This window comes from Protopterus annectens, chromosome 10.part0, assembly GCF_019279795.1.
Source record: "Protopterus annectens isolate FY-2018-M chromosome 10.part0, PAN1.0, whole genome shotgun sequence".
NCBI lineage: Eukaryota > Metazoa > Chordata > Ceratodontiformes > Protopteridae > Protopterus > Protopterus annectens.
The window spans coordinates 1,722,013,733-1,722,035,036 of NC_056744.1; the positions used below are offsets into that span (position 1 = coordinate 1,722,013,733).

General features: G+C 38.5%; 1 protein-coding gene across 1 annotated transcript in view; it reads right to left on the reverse strand.

Moving 5' to 3' along the window:
- Nucleotides 1–21,304, reverse strand: part of LOC122814471 (zinc finger protein 665-like) — a 218,238-nt gene that overhangs the window by 188,999 nt on the left and 7,935 nt on the right. Inside the window, exon 2 of the mRNA XM_044087051.1 lies at nt 1,678–1,804. Coding sequence (XP_043942986.1) covers nt 1,678–1,804 — 127 coding nt within the window. The remainder of the gene's footprint in view (nt 1–1,677; nt 1,805–21,304) is intronic.

Genomic DNA, 21,304 nt, shown 5'->3' on the forward strand with positions numbered 1-21,304 from the left:
GAAATCTTTGAGGTTGCTACACCTTAGGGTACAGGGTCAGCAAGCCCTCTTGCTTCTGCGATTGTTTCTTATAAACTGCTGTAACCATCTCCAGGTTGTGTTTTGGTTACCAGTTCAGGGATGAATAAAGTAGGAATATTTAAAGATGGAGACTGTTCTCTAATGGTTGATACCATCTTTTCATCCCCTGCAGATGGCTGTGGACCAGAGCCCAGTTGTCACACAGCTGTAGAAGCAGCAGCAGAAAGCATAAGGGCCACGGACGTGTCACAGTGCACTCTCCAGAGCCAGAAGCCAGATACCTCAAACCCTTAAATAACTGGTGAGGTCAGCATAACAGTGTGAGCTCTGTTTGTACAGTCCCTCACTACTTTTTGGCTTTTCCATTTCCCCTTGGTGCTTTCTCTATTGTCCCACTTACAGAAGACCCTTCTCCTTGAGTGAGGCACACAGCTGGGCCCTATGAAGGAGGGGTTTATTACTAATATAAATCTAGTACTTAAGGATAGACCCAGGAGGCTCAAAACTGGGCATTACGAAGGATGCTCTTATTAATGTAGGTGCAGTACTTAGGGGAAACAACACTGAACTTATCCTTATAAGGAATGAACAGCAAAGGTGATACTCCACTGGGGGCATCTATCCCTACAGCATGGGCAGGGCTACAACCATGGCACACAGGGTCACATGATAAGTCTGTGAAGCTGTGTGCCCTGGTATGTACCCTAGTCCTTAAGAGATTAAATATCAAGAGTGAAAAAATATTTTTTTCCTTTCAGCATCAGCAGTGGTCAATGGAAAGACCACAAATTATTAGCTGCCATAAAGTAATTCTATTTGTTGGTGGTAGCAGTCTTAACTCCTGCTGTCTGCTGCCGATGTAATGTGTAAGTGGCTGACTTTAATTGCATATTGCTATTATCAGACCACTGCGGATAAGGTGGACCAACGTAAGTTATAGTTACATTCAGTACACTGCTAAGTCATTTAGTTAATGTGCTGAACAGAACTGTAGCTGACACTATAAAAAGTTTTAGTGTTTAAAAAAAAATTGACTAACCCTGCTGAGCATTTCTCTGTACCTGTATAATTACAGTTGTAAATCCCACATGAACAATATGCCCACCATGATGTGAAAAAGGTGCAGGCGATAATGGAGTACTGTACATGTGCAAGCAGTTGACTGCAGTAGGATTTGAACACCTTTTTGCAGGATTTTGCAAGTGCTTTTTATTTTGGTGGATGTTACTGGTGAAATTTGGTGAAAAAAATGTTCCAGTTGGCTTTTTTCCTTTTTGTTTTCTTTTCAGGGACTATAAGAGCATATCATTTTTGAAAACTTGCGAAGGTAGTTTTCAGATTTTTAGTATGTGTGTGCACTCACTTGTGTAGGTTATGTGTATGTCATAAATATATATATATATATATATATATATATATTTTTGTGTGTGTGTGTAATATCACATACATCTTATGTAGATACACGCACAGACACACACCTCCAAAAGTATTCATATACTTTAACCCTTTTCGCCTTGGTCATGACTAAAAATGAGCCCTCAATGGACTGTTTCACTTATGTACCAAACAAATAAGACAATGTGGTGTAACATTTTAATATGGCGTTCACATTTATCACAATAAAGATTTTACTAAATAACATGAGATTACACTTACCTACTGAGATCAAGGTTTCATAGTTCTGTACCATCACTTCCCTGTGAAGTTCCTTCTCTTGTTTTTTTAACTTTTGCCATTCTTCTTCTGAGAAAGTGACAGCGACATCCTCAAAGGTTTCTGGAACCTGTAAAAGATGTGCAGGATGCTTAATTTTTTTCTTGTACTGCTAACAGCATAAAAGCTGTCATATTTCAGCAATTAGAATTGTTGTTGTTATGCTAAATGAGCAAAAGTGATCACACATTAACCAAGAATTGGTTTCCCCTTTTATTCTTATGAGCAAAGGCTGACACACCATTTGAGTAACTTGGGGGAATGCTTGCAGACACAAGAAAATCTCAGGAGTCTTTGTAATCAACGAACACCGAAAGTGTGATAAGAGACCTCAGGACACAGGTGGACAGTAGTCTCTCCTTTGATAATCACATTGCCAAAGTAGTCAGGAAATCCTTCTACGTTGCACACCTCATCACAAAAGGTTTCTCATCCAGGAAAAAAAGAGGTAATTGTTCCCCTCTACTAGTCACTCATTAGACCCATTATAGAATACTGCGCCCCTTTTGGTATGTACCTCACAAGACATCTACAACAACTGGAAAGGCCACAGAAATACCTCACAGAGGGGATTACTGGCCTCAAACAGATGCCCTACGCAGACCATCTCAAAAAACTCCAGCTTTACTCCGTAGCATATCGCCTACTCAGAGGCAATCTCTGCCTAACATACAAAGCTATGTCAAACCCAGAGCTGTTGGGCATGCTACACAAAGTAATCCCAATCTCTCTGAACTACATGCTTCAGGGGCCTAAACCTTGTTACCACAATAAACAGAACATGCTGGAGGGATAGATTCCTGTCCCAGAGACTTCCCATACTCTGGAACAAACTACCTATCTATATCAAAAAAAGATCCTCATTAGCACTCTTCAAGAAAAATCTTGATGATTGGATGGGAGATAGGAAATTCACCCCGGGGATCACTTCTGTGGCTCTGCTCAATAGGGGCATAGGAAAATAATTTTCTTGGGTACAAAAGCCAGGGTACCTTTTTGGCTAGGCTTATATAGGCCCTAGGGCCAATAGCCTAGTACCTAACTATGAACCTGTAATAAGTTCCAAAAGAATGAGAGACTGGCAGTATAGCAGGCAGGAGTCATGATGTGGTCGAGCTTAATAAATCAGCAATAAAAAGAGCAAAATGCCAACATGTACATCCTCCTAGACCCGTATTATTCATTGCTAGTGGGAGAGGAGGAAGTGGGATAAGACCAGAGGCCAAGCGCAAGTAATTTGGTCAAGTGATGAAATGAGAACGGGGCAGGAGTGAGTAGTATGATGTTAGAGCACAAAACTGTAAAGCCATAAGATCATCTGGTGAATTTTCTGGCTAAGGGGTTAAATAACTCTGAACTGTCTGGTTCAAACACAGCCTTCTCTTCCATTTCCTTTCTTCTTATACCAAATTCATCAGTGAGGAGTGAGTCGAACATCAGCAAAAGATCTGTGTTGAGAAACAAAAAATAGGAATGAGTAAAATTACTTGGGGGGGACAGGCAAAATGGGAGGCTAGAGGTGAACAATTGGGACCCTGACAGACTGTGGATGAAAACATGATCATAGAGATAAAATGTACTTATTATGGGGTAGTAGCATGATTAACAAAGTTACTGGAAGACAGCCATGGAGTGCATAGAAAATTGGAGTGTTATATAGGAAGGGTAAGATAAATGATATATGATATCAGGGTTTAAGGAGGGTAAAGGTACCTACTCTGTGGCAGAAGGCAGAGTGCTCTGGATTAATGGAAGGTCTGTTGAGTAGCAAAAATTAATTCAGTGGTCAGTGATCGAGAGATATTAAGGATGGGGGGAAAGGAAACAGGAGTACCAGGAGAGCTGGTGCAACTGGGCAGGAGTTATACTTGTGGGACAGAGAATCCAAAAGGCTACTTTTGTTAAGTGCAGATGTTAACTACATTGGTGAATGACTGCAATAATATGGTATGTGTAGAGAAAGAATGATGGAAAAGAGAATAATGTGTACATTCATCATATACACATATGGTATCAAATATATTCTAAGGAGTAATATTCTGCCTTTCTCAAGGGCTGTAAGCTCTTTCATTTATGCTTTAGTTCCCTTGTGTGTACTGTTTGATGCTGAACAGAATATTGTTTCTCTTTTAGTGTTTAACACAACAGTCTGTATCCTGGTGAATTAATTTGTGCATTGTCTACAAATTAAGTATTCACCTTTATTTATACATGACTAAATATGAATTAAGAAATCCCCATTGTAAATGTTTCAATAAATGGATCTTTAGAGAAATAAATGCAATTCCAAAAATATTATGTATGAAAATGGGAGAGAATAAAATGTAACAGCAGCAGGGGAAAACCAATATTCTGCAATCTGGTTGTTACAAATGAGTCACCCGATAAACATTCTTCTAACAAAACCACAGCAGTTGTCAAAAATGTTCAATTGCACGTTTTATTTGTTAATGTTACGTAGCACAGTAAAAAATAGACTAATGCTGCCACCCCTCCCTCCCTTTTTTTATATATATACATATATACACACACATGCACAGACTTGCTAACAAGTCTGAAATATCAAATGAAAGTTCTACCCTGAAAGCTATATAACAATCCAGCAAAATGATGTGCTTGTTTAACTGGTGGCAAAGGGGTAATTTTAGCATTCATTATATGCCTTAACCAGTTAGCTGCCAGTAGACTTTTATGAATAAGTGTGGCATCTTTTTTCTTTCTTGTTACAGAGACCATCTTTCTATCACATATGTATACAGCATGGTGCTACATCAAACACTAGCCAAATACGTACTCTTTCAGCAAACTTACAAACACACAACACAGGCAGTACCCAACATGAAACTTACATCTAAGAGTCACAGTGCCTCATTTCAAAAGCCCATATATCAAACCTGTACACAGTCCAAAATCTTAGTCATAGGCAAGTCCATTGCAAGACACACAGATGCACCATTCACTGGGTTGGGCAAGGACAGGGTCACCATCTGTTGCCTATCAGGTACCAGGATTTGCCATATCTTGCAGGCAGTCATGTCCTTGCACAAGTACACATGGATGTAAATTACCACAGACATACCTCCCTGGATTATATGAAGAGACACACGCTGGTGCACTTGGAATGTGTGTCTGAGGCAGGTATGATCCAAGTCTTGAGCAGAATTCTGCCATCACCAAGAATGATGGTAATATGAAAAAAAAATAACTTCAACAATTGGCTTAGTGTCATTCAAGATGAGGAGGGGTTCAAAAAATATATATATATATATATATATATATATATATATATATATATATATAAAAAATCAGCCTGGGAGGACATGGTAGATGGTACTAGCGACTTTGCCAAGGATGGTCTGCTCCTATTTCCCTAAAGGTTCTCAAATATTGACTAAATCGTTGTCCACTCCATAATGGCTTTTTTAGGCAATGTCAGTCATTTAAAGCTTCCTACATAACAAAACAGAATTTGTATACCATAATGGTACTGTTGCTCAATGCTAAGAGTCTTAACAAAAATTCCACTCTTACCCAGGAAAGCATCAATATGAGCATCTTCATGGAGACCTGATTTAAGACCAATGAGAGCACTCCATCATTGCAGGGTTTAAGACTAATGAAAGCACTCCATCATTACAGGGTTTAAGACTAATGAAAGCACTCCATCATTGCAGGGTTTAAGACTAATGAAAGCACTCCATCATTGCAGGGTTTAAGACTAATGAAAGCACTCCATCATTGCAGGGTTTAAGACCAATGAGAGCACTCCATCATTGCAGGGTTTAAGACCAATGAGAGCACTCCATCATTGCAGAGTTTAAGACTAATGAGAGCACTCCATCATTGCAGGGTTTAAGACCAATGAGAGCACTCCATCATTGCAGGGTTTTAAGACCAATGAGAGTAGGCCAACCACACTAGATGAATGCACTAAAGGTGGTGGTGTCTCCATATTCTATAAAAAAAATTTCACCTACAGACTCTAAATTAGACAAGGTAGTGAATTGGCACTTCACCATATTCACCTTACTATTGACAAAACCCATTATCACATCAAAGCTAACTATAGGGCCCTCTCTGTGCCCCTGCCCACATTCCATACCATCTACGTAATAAAAATGCAGTTTTTATATAGTAAATCAAACCCCAATCTCCGAGGAGACATGTACATCCTCAAATATGTATGCTCAGAAATTTCTGGACTTCATCAGTGCAAATTCTCTGGAGCAGTTAGTCTGCACCCAGGCAGGGGCAATAAAATCATGGAATTGTTTCTTACCAAATGGGAAAACTTTGCTCTCCACCAATTGTAACTTCCTCTCTGGTCAAATCAGACCACAAATCAATTACATCCACCATAAGACTGAGTCCTGCAGCATCTCAGTATTCAGAGACGATACAAAGGCTAATAGACTAAAACTGAGTGACGGCCAAGCGAAATTCAAAATCTCCTTCCATTTTGATAACTCCACTGCATATGCAGAATTCTTTAAAGCCAGACTGTATGTACATAGCAACACAGATGCATCTGTACCCCATGAAGTAAACACAATGTCAAATTAAAAAAACAAACAAAAAAAACTCTATAATAGAATCCAAATATAAAATTAACAGGCTATATAATAAAAGAAAACGCAGTGAATGCAAAATTAAATATAACTTTCAAGATGCAAAAAACACTGTTACTAAATTTAAGGAACTCTGGACCTTTATAGGTTCATAGGCAGGTACTAGGCTAGCTACCCTTGTGGGCCATTTTAAGCCTAGGTAATGTCCTTCTCAAAGGTGAGAATCAAACCCAATACTTTGTAGTTGTAAAGTAATTACCCTAACCATTATACCACACGCCCAGAGAAAATTTATTTTAATAGAGTGCTAGGCTAGCTGCCTTGTATTTCATTTTAAACCTAGTCAAGCTTTCTTTTCAAAGGTGATAATCAAATCCTGTACCTTGTGACTGTGAGGTAAACACCTTAACTATTACATCATCTCCTAATTCTATACATTCATAAGTAATTACGAGGCCAACAATTGAGGGGGGCATTTTTAATCCTAGCCATGCTTTCCATTGGTGAGGCTCAAATTCTGTACCTTGTGTCTGTAATGCAAACACTTTGGCCATTATGCCAACCCCCAATCAAAGCCAGATATGATACAAAAACAGCTGCTTAGGTGAAGGATAACCACAAAGTTTTAACTATGTTAGAGGTCCCAGAAACAAAGCACAGTGCCAATAATAAATGATATCAAATACTCTGAGCTAGAGGACAAAGCCAGTCACCACCCTCCCATCATACATTAACAGATAACATACCTACATCTACACCTCCCTCAAATCTCCTAGCAACAAGTCCTCCAAGCATTATCCAAGGCCAAGAAGACTACTTCTATGGAGCCATACAACATACTAAACTGCCTACTTGTCAACTTGAAACAGGACCTGTCGGACCCCTTCCTACATGCACTATTTAGTATCAGCCTCCAAAGAGTCCTCATGCCAGATGAATGGAGAACAGCAACAGTCATGTCTATGCACAAATGTGGGCTGTCAGAGTCAGGCAGTTATAGATCCATGAGCCTGACCAGCTTCATGTGTAAGGCTATGGAATACAATCTACAAACTCATGACCAAAGCCATTTCAGGTTAGTCAAGGGCAGATTCTGCCTACTCAACCTGCTTGACTTCTTTGAGAAAGTTACTGAAGTAATGCATGAGGGCAAAAAGGTAGACACCACATATTTAGACTTCATAAAGGCATTCAGCATCCTAAACTCTTTCAGCTAAATATAAATGACAATGTAAGTCATTGGATAGTAAATTGTCTCACAAATAGAACCTAGGAAATTAGGGTAAGTGGCTGTACCTTCTCCAAAATACATGTAAATAGTAGTGCACCCCAGGATTCAGTCCTTGAGCCACTCCTTTATGGCATTTATATCTCGGAGGTCAAAGCTAATGTAAAGTGCTTACAACTGACCAAGTTTGTGGATGATTATAAAGTTGGTGCCATCATAAACTCCCCAGAGGACACCAAGATCTTCCAAGATGGCCTTTCCCAAATAAATAGCTGGTGTAAAAAGCCATGAATTGAAACTACATGCTCAGAAATGTATAATAGTGTTTTACAGCAAGCATGACTTCACTTTTAACTTATAACATTGAAAGTACACCTCTGAAAATTGACTCAGTAATTACAGACCTGTGACCTTATGTTGACAATGAACTGTCCTTCAGTCACCATATAGCCAATGTTGTAAGACGGTCCTTCATTGCACAGCTTATTACAAAGGGTGTAATCATTCCCTTGTAATCAGCGTTCATTAGGCACATCAGAGTATAATGTCCCTTTCAGTATATACCTGTTTAGACACTCTGCACATCTTGAATGACTGCATTGCTTCCTCACTAAGAAAATTAAGGGCATTAATCATAAAAACTACCCAGACCAGCTCAAAACCTTGTCTCTCTTCTTGGTATTATATAGGTTACTGCGGGTGACCTCTGCCTCACATTTACAGCCTCAACAGATCATCCTTAACCAAAGACACCCTTACATTTCACAGCTGTAGCATTTATGTACAATAACATGACAATCTGCTAGTTCACCAACAGATTGACACATTATATAGTCAGGCATTTGGAAATTATTAGTTACAAGCTGTTCATATACATGCATCTGTATAGGTAAGATTTCTTCATACGAGCATTTTGAAACATCTGCATGCCGTACAGAAATAGCATTTGAACAATACATTATTTGCATTATTCACACATCACTGACTGAAGGTTTATTATGTTGCCAAGTATGACATTCATATTTCAAATAAATCTCACTTTTACCTTTACTGATGTAGTGTTGATTTTTAGGTATTTTATTTGTCTATCTCCTTCAGATAATATTTCAGATATTTTGATTCACTGTACTATTGTTGTTTTACTGTGATCAGGTGAAAATCTCTGCTTGTTTCATATATGCAAACTGCCTTGTTCCTCACTCCTGATCCTTTTACTGTGATGAACCAACAACTAGTCAGTTGCTTTTAAACTTAAACCAACTCCATTATATTTTGTCTAAGCATACCTTAGATGGTGGATTGTGATCTCATGAAAGAAATTTTGCCCATAGTAATGCACTCAATGTGTTTCACACATTGTCATTTAACTGTGATCAAATGACAGCAATCATCTATTTTGAGAATGATACTAAACAGTCCCCTGATTACTATTTTTTTACTAGATACACCTAAAATGTTTACCTGCAAACAGATAAATGTTGCCTGAAGTAAATATATTCAGCTCATTCCTCAAAGACATGGGCCCTCCACCCAGCCACTGTTAAATCTGATCAAACTGACAATTCACTGTTAACATTCCTCCACTCCTAAACTGTAAGGATGCAAAATAAAGAAAAAATGTAATTGGGTTGAATTGGTGGATTATGTTGCAAGAACTTAATTTCTCTCCAGGCCTGGATCACTCTTCATGAAGACTCTAGATCATCATCAGTGGTGGTTAAAATCAGAGCACCATGTGACATCTCTAATGAAGGTTTCATGCTACTGTATGCTAGGAGTCACAGAAGGTCTATGGTCCTGTCTAGCTGTATCACTGTCCTGAAGTTTTTATCAGCATTTTTCTATATAATATATTATTTCAGGATATATAAATTATTGATATAAAAATTAATGATATTATACTATCTATGTATTTAAATTAATATTGTCCCTGAAAGCACGTACTGTAGAATAAAACACAGTTGTTGATTTATGGTACTACACTTTTTTACATATATTCATTTATTTCTTAGTTTTTTGTTTTTTTTAAGTCCCTTTAGGCACCGTTGATACATGATATATGTACACATTTCATGTTTACAATATATGAATAGATTTGATACAATAAGGAACTTACTTTAGAATCGTAGTTTTCCATTTTATTGTATAGTAGTATAGAATGACAGTTGACGCTTATGGAAGAAGGCTTCTTATTTTTGGAAAAATACATTTTTAAAAAAAAATACATTTTTTAAAAAATATTTTTCTAAACATATTTTTATATATATGTTTATATATTATGGATTAACATGTATTAACCCATTAGTAAGAGAGATGTTAATAACAAATTTGTGTACAAGTATTATTCTTTTTACAAAAAGTGGAGATATATTTCTTTAAATTATCATCCAGAAATGGCACCAAAAAGAGTTTAAATAGTGATGATTAACTTGGTTGATTAATTCTGATGAAGTCCACATGTGGGTGGATGAAAGCCCTTGATCTGTATTTTTGTAACAGTTTTAGTATGGTTTTTAGTGAACTTTTTGCTGTGAGCAGTGATCATCAATAAAGGAACATATTATTGCTTCTGCTGTGTGCCGGTTCCTTCAGAACAAGTGGTTCATTTTGTTGCATTTTCACCACCAATTGGTTTCGGTATAGTATGGATTTTCAGGGGGAATCTGTTACAGCGAAGCATACGCCAGGAGAATCAGATGAACTCACTCAACTTCGGTCGGAAGTTACATCCCTGAAGGGAGAGGTAACAAGGCTTTTGGAGACGAAACGCACTGAAACAGCCATGCACAGTATGAACAGAATGCCGTCTAGCTCAAGCTATTTGGATTTTCAGTTACCCAATGAACAGAAACTGTTAGCTACAGCTTCTACACAAAAGAATGCTTTAGATTTGAAGCATCGAGTTCCGGATAACATCAGGCTAATGGACAAAGACTTTACATTTGACTTTTCTTTGTACAACTTAGACGAAGAGTCTAAACGAGTTGGGACTAAACCCAAACGCTATATTACAGGGAAATCATACACCTCAGCAGTAGCCCACAACACTAAACAAGGTACTGTACATAGAAGTTCTAGCCCTAGAGCTAGATCTAATATTAATATGGGCATTGCAAAATCTACGAATGGTGTTAGCAATAGACTGGACAAATTTATCACAGCTGATGTGTTTTGACAAAACTCGTTGCAATGATACAAGTGCAAATGTTGATAGTGATGACTGTCATGGTATATTACGGGATTTAATATGCAATATGGGTAAACATCTTAATATAATTAGTCATTAAGATTGATAATGCCTATTTAAATCAATGTTTAACTTTAAAATTGGTGCCTAAGGGTTTAAGATTTTTTAAAAAACCAATGGGTGTAGAAATGGATGAGCAGAATTGTAATAAGTTTGAAACACTGTTCAATCAATTCAGTTTTGAATTCATGAAACTATTAGTAAAGAAAAATTATGAGAAATTGTGCAAACATATAGATAAGGTAGAGAAATTGATTAAAACTATATGTGAGGATTTATTATTTGAACAGTGAGAGGACTTATATCAGAAACAGTTTAGAGAAGCTGATCGTAAAGCTGAAAGTATTATACAAAGAAAACACAAGAAATTGGCAAGGGACTTATATGATTATAAAAATAGAATGGCATACCAATGGCAAACAGGGAAAGTATATCCCAATGGAATGGATGGAAACAGTAAATTTGAGTATGATAATGAAGAATACTGTGGGGAAAAATTTTTTATGTGGGCAGGGAACAAGGGACACGAACAAACTGGCAGAGAAATTGGAAGTGGAGGGAAAACAGAAGAGGGGGAAGACAAGGATGGTATCCACATCCACACTCAGTGAGGGAACAATATTAATTACAACATCTGACAGTAATAATTTGACTAAACAAGACATAGGTTCCGTTGATGGAAACGATAATGGATATAGTGCAAACAAGGTTGAAACCCATGGAATTATATATCAAAAAGATGAGTTTAATATTTTTAATTATACAGATATGGAAATAAGTAATGAATTTTTTACGCTTTTTTCCAAAGGTATGAAATTTGTTCCAAGTAATAAATTTAGGATAGTGGACGGTATTATCGAGATAAAAAAATACCTTAGGAAATTAAATTTAGCTATTTATTATAATAATGCAACAAAGAAGGTGGAAAATAGCAAGCTAAAGAAAAAAAGTACTTTTATTCCCCCCAGTAATCCATATGTAGCTCTATATGAGAAATTGGTAACTCGAGATATTTACTTGTTAAAGAATAGCACAAGTAAGAATAAAAACAAGAGCAAAATAGATAGAAGTAATTTTAATCAGGATGAATTAACCCTACTGGAACACATAACAGCTGATCAATCAATAAGTATAATGAAACCTGATAAGGGGGGAGGGATAGTAATATACGACCAAGATGAATATATTAATAAAATATAGAATATATTACTTGCATCTGGGAACTATACTACAGTGTCTTTGAATGAGATTAATATCGGATATAGGCGGATTAACATGTTTTTAGAAGACATGATGTCAGATGGAAGAATCAACATTGACCTTTACAATTACATGAAAGTGGACCATCCTATATTAGCCACCATTGTAGGAGTGCCCAAAATACATAAGAACTTCAAGGACCCCCCCCTTTCAGACCAATCATATCAGGTAGTCATTCTAAGACATTTCCTATGGGTGTTGTAATCGACACCTGGTTAAAACACATTTATAGTAAAATTCCACATTTAATTAAAGATTCGTGGATGTTTTTGGGAAATTTAACACTCGAGTTATGGAAGGAAGGAATGTTTTATATATCAATAGATGTCATTGACTTGTTTTCTTGCATCCTTAAAGAACAAGGACTGGACATCTTCTATAATAGTATTAAATAGTACTCTTACCTCGATTGGGAACATTTATCTGTAATAATGGAATTAATGAACATTATATTAGATTATAATTATATTTTTTTTTGAAGGGGAGTACTATAGACAGACTCGTGGTGTTGCAATGGGAGCTGCCTGTGTGCCAATATATGCTAATCTAGTGATGTTAGATTGGGAAATAGAAAACATATTTAAGAGCCATTATTACAAATCTATCAGATACTACACTAGATTTCTTGACGATATATTTATTTTGTGGGATGGACAAGAGGACACTATTGATGAATTTATTAAGTATTTAAATAATACCAGTCAGTTCTTGAAAGTTACTTATAATTACAATAAAGAGGGGTCGTCCTATCGTGATACATATATATCAAGTAGTAGTGAAGGATTTGAGTCACGAATTTTCAGAAAGAAACTTTCTCCAACAATTATCTGGAATTTACAAGTAACCATCTATATAAGACGAAAAAAAGCATTTTTAAAGGACAGTGTATTCGGGCAGCATGCATGACATCAAGCTATAGAGAGATGTTAAATGAAATAGAATTTATTAGCAAGTTGTTTATAAATAGAGGATATCCACCCAAGTTAATAGAAGAAGTGAAATCATATGTAATAGGGGAATGGGGAAAAAATATGTCCCAGTGTTGGGAAAATTTTTAAAAAAGGAAACTGTAGTGGAAGAGGAAACTGAATATAAAAGAGCATGTATTTTGGAGTACACACCCCAAATCACCAACATTAAGGACATTTTGAAAAAAAATATTGGAACATCTTTGCTTTAGACCAAGATTTGAGGAGAATAATTGGTGATGCTCCCATATTTGTTTACAAGATGGGGTTAAATCTAAAGCATTTGTTAGACAAATCTAAGAGGGTGAAGGCGATATCTATACAACATGGAGGAACTCGGAAATGTGGAAGATGTGCTTATTGCCAGGTTATACTTGAAGGGGATGATGTAGTGTTGGACAGTATAAAAACAAAAATACTTTTTAAGAGGGGTAACTGTAATACTAAGAATGTTGTATATATGGCCAAATGCTCAATATGTTATTGTTTTTATATAGGTAAAACAGAACTTATGTTCAAAAAGAGAATATATGAGCATTTATATGCCATTAAGAAGAAAGATAGTACCAATGCACTTTACAGGCATATACAGTACACATCTTTTTTAGATTTGCTATTATAGATATGGTTACTCCGTATTTGAGAGGAGGTAATTTACGGACACATTTAGCTGAGAGAGAAGCTAAATGGCAAATTCTAACTGATGCATCAACTTTGCCCGGATTAAATGATTATATTACATTAAAACCGTTTTTACAGAATGTATATTAGAATTATGAATTGAAATACACATTAATAGATATAATAATTATATCAATAGATACATAAGACTACTATGTATTTTAAATGAATTTTAATTGGAAGTTTTTATCAGTATTTTTCTATATAATATATTATTTCAGGATATACAATTATTGATATAAGAATTAATGATATTATACTGTCTATGTATTTAAGTTAATATTGTCCCTGAAAACACGTATTGTAGAATACAACACGTTGATTTATGGTACTACACTTTTTTACATATATTCATTTATTTCTTAGTTTTTTTTTTTTTTTGTTTTTTTTAAGACCCTTTAGGCACCGTTGATACATAATATATGTTCACAATATATGAATAGATTTGATACAATAAGGAACTTACTTTAGAATCATAGTTTTCCATTTTATTGTATAATAGTATAGAATGACAGTTTACGCTTATGGAAGAATGTTTTTTTTTTTTTTAAATGTATTTTTCCAAAAATAAGAAATACATTTTTTAAAAAATATTTTTCTAAACATATTTTTATATATATGTTTATAATATTATGGATTAACATGTATTAATCCATTAGTAAGAGACATGTTAATAACATATTTGTGTATAAGTATTCTTTTTACAAAAAGTGAAGATATATTTCTTTAAATTATCATCCAGAAATGGCGCCAAAAAGAGTTTAAATGGTGATGATTAACTTGGTTGATTGATTCTGATGAAGTCCACATGTGGGTGGATGAAAGCGCTTGATCCGTATTTTTGTAACAGTTTTAGTATGGTTTTTATTGAACTTTTTGCTGTGAGCAGTGATCATCAATAAAGGACATATTGCTTCTGCTGTGTGCCGGTTCCTTCAGAAAGTACAGTTTTGTACCTATCATAAATGTAGATGTTCGAGTGTTCACCCTGCTGCAGTCATCACACTTGGGTTATCCTGTCGTCAGGCGGTCCCGCAGTCAGCCGGAATTCCAAAGTCTTGGTCCGGCGTCGGTTGCTGTCGCCTCTTCCCTGACATCAGTGCACCAGGGGTATATATAGTGCAACAGACGCCATTTTCTTCAGTTTTTCTTGCCCCAGATGTCAGGTGCCCCCAAAAAGGTGATCAGAAATTAGTACCAGATGGAGTAACCTCTGTCCAAACACAAAATCCCTTCAGTTATAAGCAAATACATCAGTAAGGTATTGAAGAGATTTAGCCAGTAGATCAGAAGGGATGGAGGGAGGGTAACTTGGACTGCAGCAGGGTGAACACTTGAACATCTACATTTATGGTAGGTACAAAACTGTACTATGTTCATCGTGTTACCCTGCTGCAGTCATCACACTTGGGTTGAATCCTAAAGCTAATGAGGGGGGGGTATCATAGAGGGTTAGTGGAGGCTATAAGGCCCTGCAGAACTGCAGTGGCGAAGCCCGCCCTGGTCTTAGAGTAAAGAGGTAAGTGATAGTGTTTGGTAAAGGTGTGTACTGAACTCCAAGTTGCAGCTTCTAAAATCTCCTTGGTTGGAACCCCCCTTAGAAAGGCTGTAGAGGTAGCTGTTGCCCTGGTAGAGTGGGACCTAATGGTAGCATGAACTGGTTTCCCATGATGAGTATAGCAGAAACGTATGCAATGACCTATCCATTTAGAAATGGTTTGCTTTGGTATAGCCCTCCCTTGAGTAGCTGTAGCATAGGATACAAAGAGCTGGTCAGATTTTCTGAAAGCCTTAGTTTTGTCCAAGTAGTAACGAAGTTGCCTGTGAATGTCCAAGGAATGCAGGAGTCTCTCACCTTTGTTCTGTGGATTTGGGAAGAAGGTGGGTAAGTGGATGGTTTGATTTAAAGCCACACTGGAAACCACCTTAGACATAAAGGAAGGATTAGTTCATAGAGAAACTCTGTCTTGATGAAAAATGAGGAAAGGTTCCACTGCCATTAGTGCCTGTAGCTCTGAGACTCTTCTAGCTGAAGTTATTGCTAGAAGCAGGGCAGTTTTCCATGATAGGAACTGAAGATCTGCAGAGAAAGCTGGTTCAGAGGGAGGCAGTGTTAGTTTTTCCAGAACAAAATTGAGGTCCCATGTAGGTGTAGGAGCTCTCCTGGGTGGTCTAATGTTTTTTTTTGCCCCTCTGAGGAGCTGCCTTAGAAGAGGATGTGAAAATAAAGGTGGATCCGTGTTGTAGTGAGCTGAAATAGCTGAAGCATGGATTTTTAATGGAGGAGAAAGAAAGTCCTTTGTGCAACATCTCAGCTAAATACTGTAGAATGTGAGGCATGTGAGGCTGAATTGTGTCTTGGCCTTTAGCTTGGTTCCAGGCACAAAACCTTTTCCATTTGTCCGAGTAAGCCTTCCTGGTGCTTGGTCTCCTGGCTTCCAGAATAACATCCAGAACTACTTGGGAAAAGAGGAGCTGGTTGTATGTTCAGCTGATTTGCCATGCAGTCAGATTTAAAGTTTTGAGCTGGCTGTGAAGAATCTGATTATTTTGTTGTGTGAGCAAATGGGGGATTTGAGGCAATATCCATGGTGGGCTGTGGGCCATATTTCTCAATAGCGACTACCAGTGCTGGCGTGGCCAGTCTGGGGCTATGAGAATCAGTCGTGGTCTCTCCTTTTTGACTTTCAGAAGAACCTTTGTGAGGAGAGGCAATGGAGGGAAGGCATATACTGTCAGGTTTTTCCAACAGAAAGAGAGAGCGTCCACTTTCCAAGCTTGATGGTGAAATGTCCTTGTACAAAATTTTGTTAGTTGATAGTTTTGAGGACTGGCAAACAGGTCTATGTCTGGAAGGCCCCATTTTTGAGTTATCATTGCAAATATTTGTGGATCTAGTTTCCACTCGTGGGGATCCTTGATGTTTCTGCTGAGGTCGTCTGCCAATGTGTTCTTCTGTCCTGGCAGGAATTGAGTTTGCAACTGAACTTGGTAAGCCAGAGCTGTGTTCCATAAGATCATTGCTTACCTGCATAGAGGGTAGGAATGTGTACCCCCTTGTTTGTTTATGTACCACATTACTGTGGTGTTGTCTGTCTTTATTGCAAGTTGTCCTGGATGTAATAGATCCTTGAAGGCTGTCAGAGCTTTCTGTACAGCTAGCATCTCTTTGATTTATGTGCAGATTTATTTGATCTGCAGTCCATAGGCCTTGAATGCATTGTCCTGCCATGTGTGCCCCCCAGGCATAGTCTGAAGCATCTGTTGTGATAGTTTGCCTGGCTGGGGGCAAGGTGAAAGGCTGACCCTTGTTGAGGTGACATGCCTGTGACCACCATAGAAATTCCTGTTGTAGGCAGGGGATGAGAGATATCATTGTGTCCAAGCTGTGGCTGTGTTGAGACCATACGCTTTTTAGGTACCACTGTAATTTCCTCATATGCAGCTTTGCAAATAGTATTATTAGTATGCAAGATGCCATGAAGCCCAAAGCCTGCAGAATTTTTCTTGCAGTTAATTGGGTCTTTGTTGCCATTGTCCTGAAATATTGAGTCAGTTGTAGTTGCTTGTCTGGCGTAAGATAAGCCTTCTGGGCCGTTGTATCCAAGCTGGCACCCAGGAATGTCATTTTTTGTGAGGGTACTAGTTTTGACTTCTTTTCGTTTACTGTCTACCCCAGGCAGTTTAGTAGATGCTTTACAAAGGCCAGATGATGTAGGAGAATGTCTTTGCTTTCTGCTTGGATGAGGCAGTCGTCCACGTATGGATATATTTGAATTCCTCTTTGTCTGCAGTATGCAATTACTGGTGCCAGGCATTTTGTGAAGACTCTGGGTGCAGTAGATAAGCCAAAGGGCAGTGCAGAGAATTGGTAATGGGTTGAACCTGCAATGAAACGGAGGTATCTTCTGCAACTCTGTCTGATTGGGACATGCAGGTATACCTCCTTGAGGTCCAACGTTACTAGCCATGCTTCCTTGCCCAACATGGGAAGTAGCTGCTGCAGAGTTAGCATCTTGAATTTGGGTACTTGTAAGTAAGTGTTTAGAATTGAAAGGTCCAGAATTGGTCTCCAGGCGTTGTCCTTTCTGGGCACTAGAAAGAGTCTTGAGTAAAATCCTTGGCCTTGCTCTCGAGTAGGTACCAGTTGAATGGCTCTCATGTCCATGAGAGCTGTAATTTGCTTTTGTGCCTCTGCCCATTGATTTTGTGGCAGGTTTGGCATTCCTCTTTTCATTGGCAAGGTGTGAAAATGAAATCTGTATCCTCGTAAAATTATGCCTAGGACCCATTTGTCCTTTGTGACAATGTGCCATTTGTCTTCAAAAAGTGCGAGTTTTCCCCCCAAGGTGGCTGCCAAGAGAGTATTGCTTGGCCAGATGAGGTGCAAGTCATTGAATTTGCATTCTGGTGGATTGAGACCTGTCTTCTCCTCCCTTCTGTGTTGTAGTGCCCCATTGGCGAGGCTTATACTGGGCTTGTGGTTGTCCTCTGCCCCTTGGGCGTCTGTATTTACCCCTCTGTGGTCTGTCAGTAGCTGGAAAGGACCAATTTTTTGTTGGCCAGTTTCTGCTGAAGTGAGGGGGTTGTACCTGTAGGAAATCTTTGACTGTCTGCATAGATTTTGCCTTATCCTCCATTTTCTTTAAAACTTCTTCTGCTTTAACTCCAAAAAGCACATCCTGCTGTAAGGGAGCATCTAGTAGTTTTGCTTTAACATGATCAGGCAGAGTTTGTTCCTTTAACCAAGCATGCCTACGTATAACAGACCCAGTGACAGCTGCTCTGCAGGAGGCCTCCAAAGAATCAAACCCACATTGTAAGGTATGTTTGCCCACCTGCTCAGTGGCATGCAACAGATCCTGTACTTCTTTCAATTCAGATTGTTGAGAGAGAGTGGTTATTCTTTGCTTTAACTGAGAGATTAGGAATTGCTGATATTTAAGCATGTGAAATTGGCAATTCAGTGCCCTCATAGCTAGTGTGGCTGAGGTGTAAACCTTTTTCCCCCACCTGTCTAGTGCTCTGGAATCCCTCTCAGAAGGTACTGGGTTTTTAGCCATAGAAGCTTTAGCCCCCTTGGGACCCTGGGAGATAGTCTCTGGGTCAGCTGCAGGGCTTTTGTAAAGAAATTTGTGGGAATCAGGCACTCTGTACTATCTTGTCAGGCTTAGCCAGAGCAGGAGGTAGAGAGTCTGGGTTCAAAACTGGATTCTAAGTAAACATCATCCACAATGTCAAAAACTGGTGGGATGGCAAGTGGTCTGTGTTGGGGGAGTAAAAGAAACTCTCTGAGCCTTTTCTTCGAGTCAGAGTAGTCCTGACCTTCCCAGTGAAAATGTTCCCTCATAGTGTGTAAAGTTTCCCCAAAGGAGTAGTCTTCAGGAGGAGAAGCTGAGGGAATAGAGTCCTCAGCATCAGAATCTTCATAAAGAGAGAAGGAATAATCTTGGTCCTCAGAGGAGTCTGAAGAAATGGACACTTGTTCAGAGGATGCATTATCTTCCTCTTGTCTAGGCCTTTTGTCAGGAGGGGGCTGGGAACCCCTGATTAAAGAAATCAAATCTTCAGCCATTTTGGGCATCTGTTTCTTAGGCATGGGGCCTTGAACAGGAGACTGAAGTGCAGTCCTTTTAGATTTAGTAGGAGACTTTGACTTAGAAAACGTTTTAATGGTGAGAGTCGTTGGTCTGAAAACGCCTTCAGAAACCGATGGCATTTCTGTAGCACCGACGTCTATTGTAGCAATGTCATTGGAGGGGCCTGAACTAAATGGCTGCATCAGCCTGGTGCCCTCCGCCAAAATTTCTGTAGCAGTCTCGGGTACCAGAAGTGCGGTAGTCAGGGGCTGCATCGGAGCCTCACTGAGGACCGGAGACCGGATCAGCCGAGGTCTCGTAGTCTGGCTTAGGCCTCGGCTGTCTGTCCTTATCCCTGCGTTTTTTGTGCACGCCGGTAGTCGGTTGTTCGGACGACATGGTGTAATTAAATTTCCTACCGAAGTAGTGTTGTGCGAAATCAAAGTGTCTTTTAATAGTACGCTTATTAAACCTAGCACAAAACCGACAAGAAGTGACGTTGTGGTCTGGGCCTAGGCAAGGTATGCAATAAGAATGAAAATCCTTATGAGGTATTTGTTTCCCACAAGAAATACAATTGTTAACTTTTTCTGACATCGGTCTGAGGCAAGAAAAGTATGGTTATGTCATCTATTTTATCTTTTACCCCTCCCAGTGTGTGCATTGTTTCAGTCTATGAAGCAGGTACATCTCTGCAACTATTTCCTATAGTTTATGCATATTGGTATCTATAATCTGTCTTTTGTTTACTATCAGCATCAGATTTATTTCCTTCATAGCGTTCTCCACTATCAATTGTGTGTGTGTGTGTGTGTGTGTGTGTGTGTGTGTGTGTGTATAATATATATTTATATATATATATATATATATATATATATATATATATATATATATATATATATATATATATATATATATATATATGTATATACGCTTGTTACATTTTTGTTGTTGAAATGTCAAACACAGATTTTACCATTTTATATCCACATTTCAACAAACATCAGTTCATCAAAATTGAATTTTAAAAATACTGTACAATAACTCAAAAGCTGCAAAACCAGACAACACATATCACAAACCAGACAACACATAAAACACAAAATTAGTGTGCCACACAATCACAGCCCTTAAGGCGAAATAACATACCTAACACACTAGTAATAGGTGACTCTATAGTCAGGCACACTAACGTCCCACTCACTAGGCTGGACAAGCAGAAGGTTACTGTTAGCTGCCTGTCGGGAGCCAGAATCCGCCACATAACACAAGCACTCAAGTTACTCAAGAACAAGTACAAATATGACTCCGTCATTGTTCATGTTGGTGTGAATGATCTGAGATGTACCTTCCTGGACTACATGAAAAGAGACATGGAAGAGCTCTCTGATCATGTAGCCCAGGCTGGTAGGACCTTGACCTGAGTAGCATCCTGCCCTCACCAAGAATGATACCTCAGTATAAAAGAAAAAATGATCAATTTCAACAATTGACTAAGCTGCTGGTGTCATTCAAAGGGGAACCAGTGTCTGTCAGCCTGGGACGACAAGCCACGTTGCTTCGCAAGATACAGCTTGTACCTGTCACCCCTAGGCTTTCGAATACTGGCCAAGGCTCTTGCTGCCTCCATAGTGCCTTTTTTAGGCAAGGCTCAAAAATCAAACCCACCTCCGTAAACAGCACAATTAACAAAAAACTGAGGGTTATGCTACTCAACGCCAGGAGTTTAAATCTCAAAATGCATGCGTTCAAAGCACTCCTTAGTATGGAGAACGTAGACATCTGTGCAGTAACTAAAACTTGGTTCAAGGCTCCAGAGAGCACCCCAGCACTACCGGGCTACAACTCATACCACACGTTTCGACCACAGAACATGGACCGAAACACAAAAGTAGGGGGTGTATCCATATTCATCAAGGATACCTACACCTCCAGTTAGTGGCGCAGCATGATACCTCTGAGATCATCCATGTGCAACTAACATCGGGTAAATCTGTAATGCAAATTGTGGCCTGCTACAGATCACCCCCATGACCTAG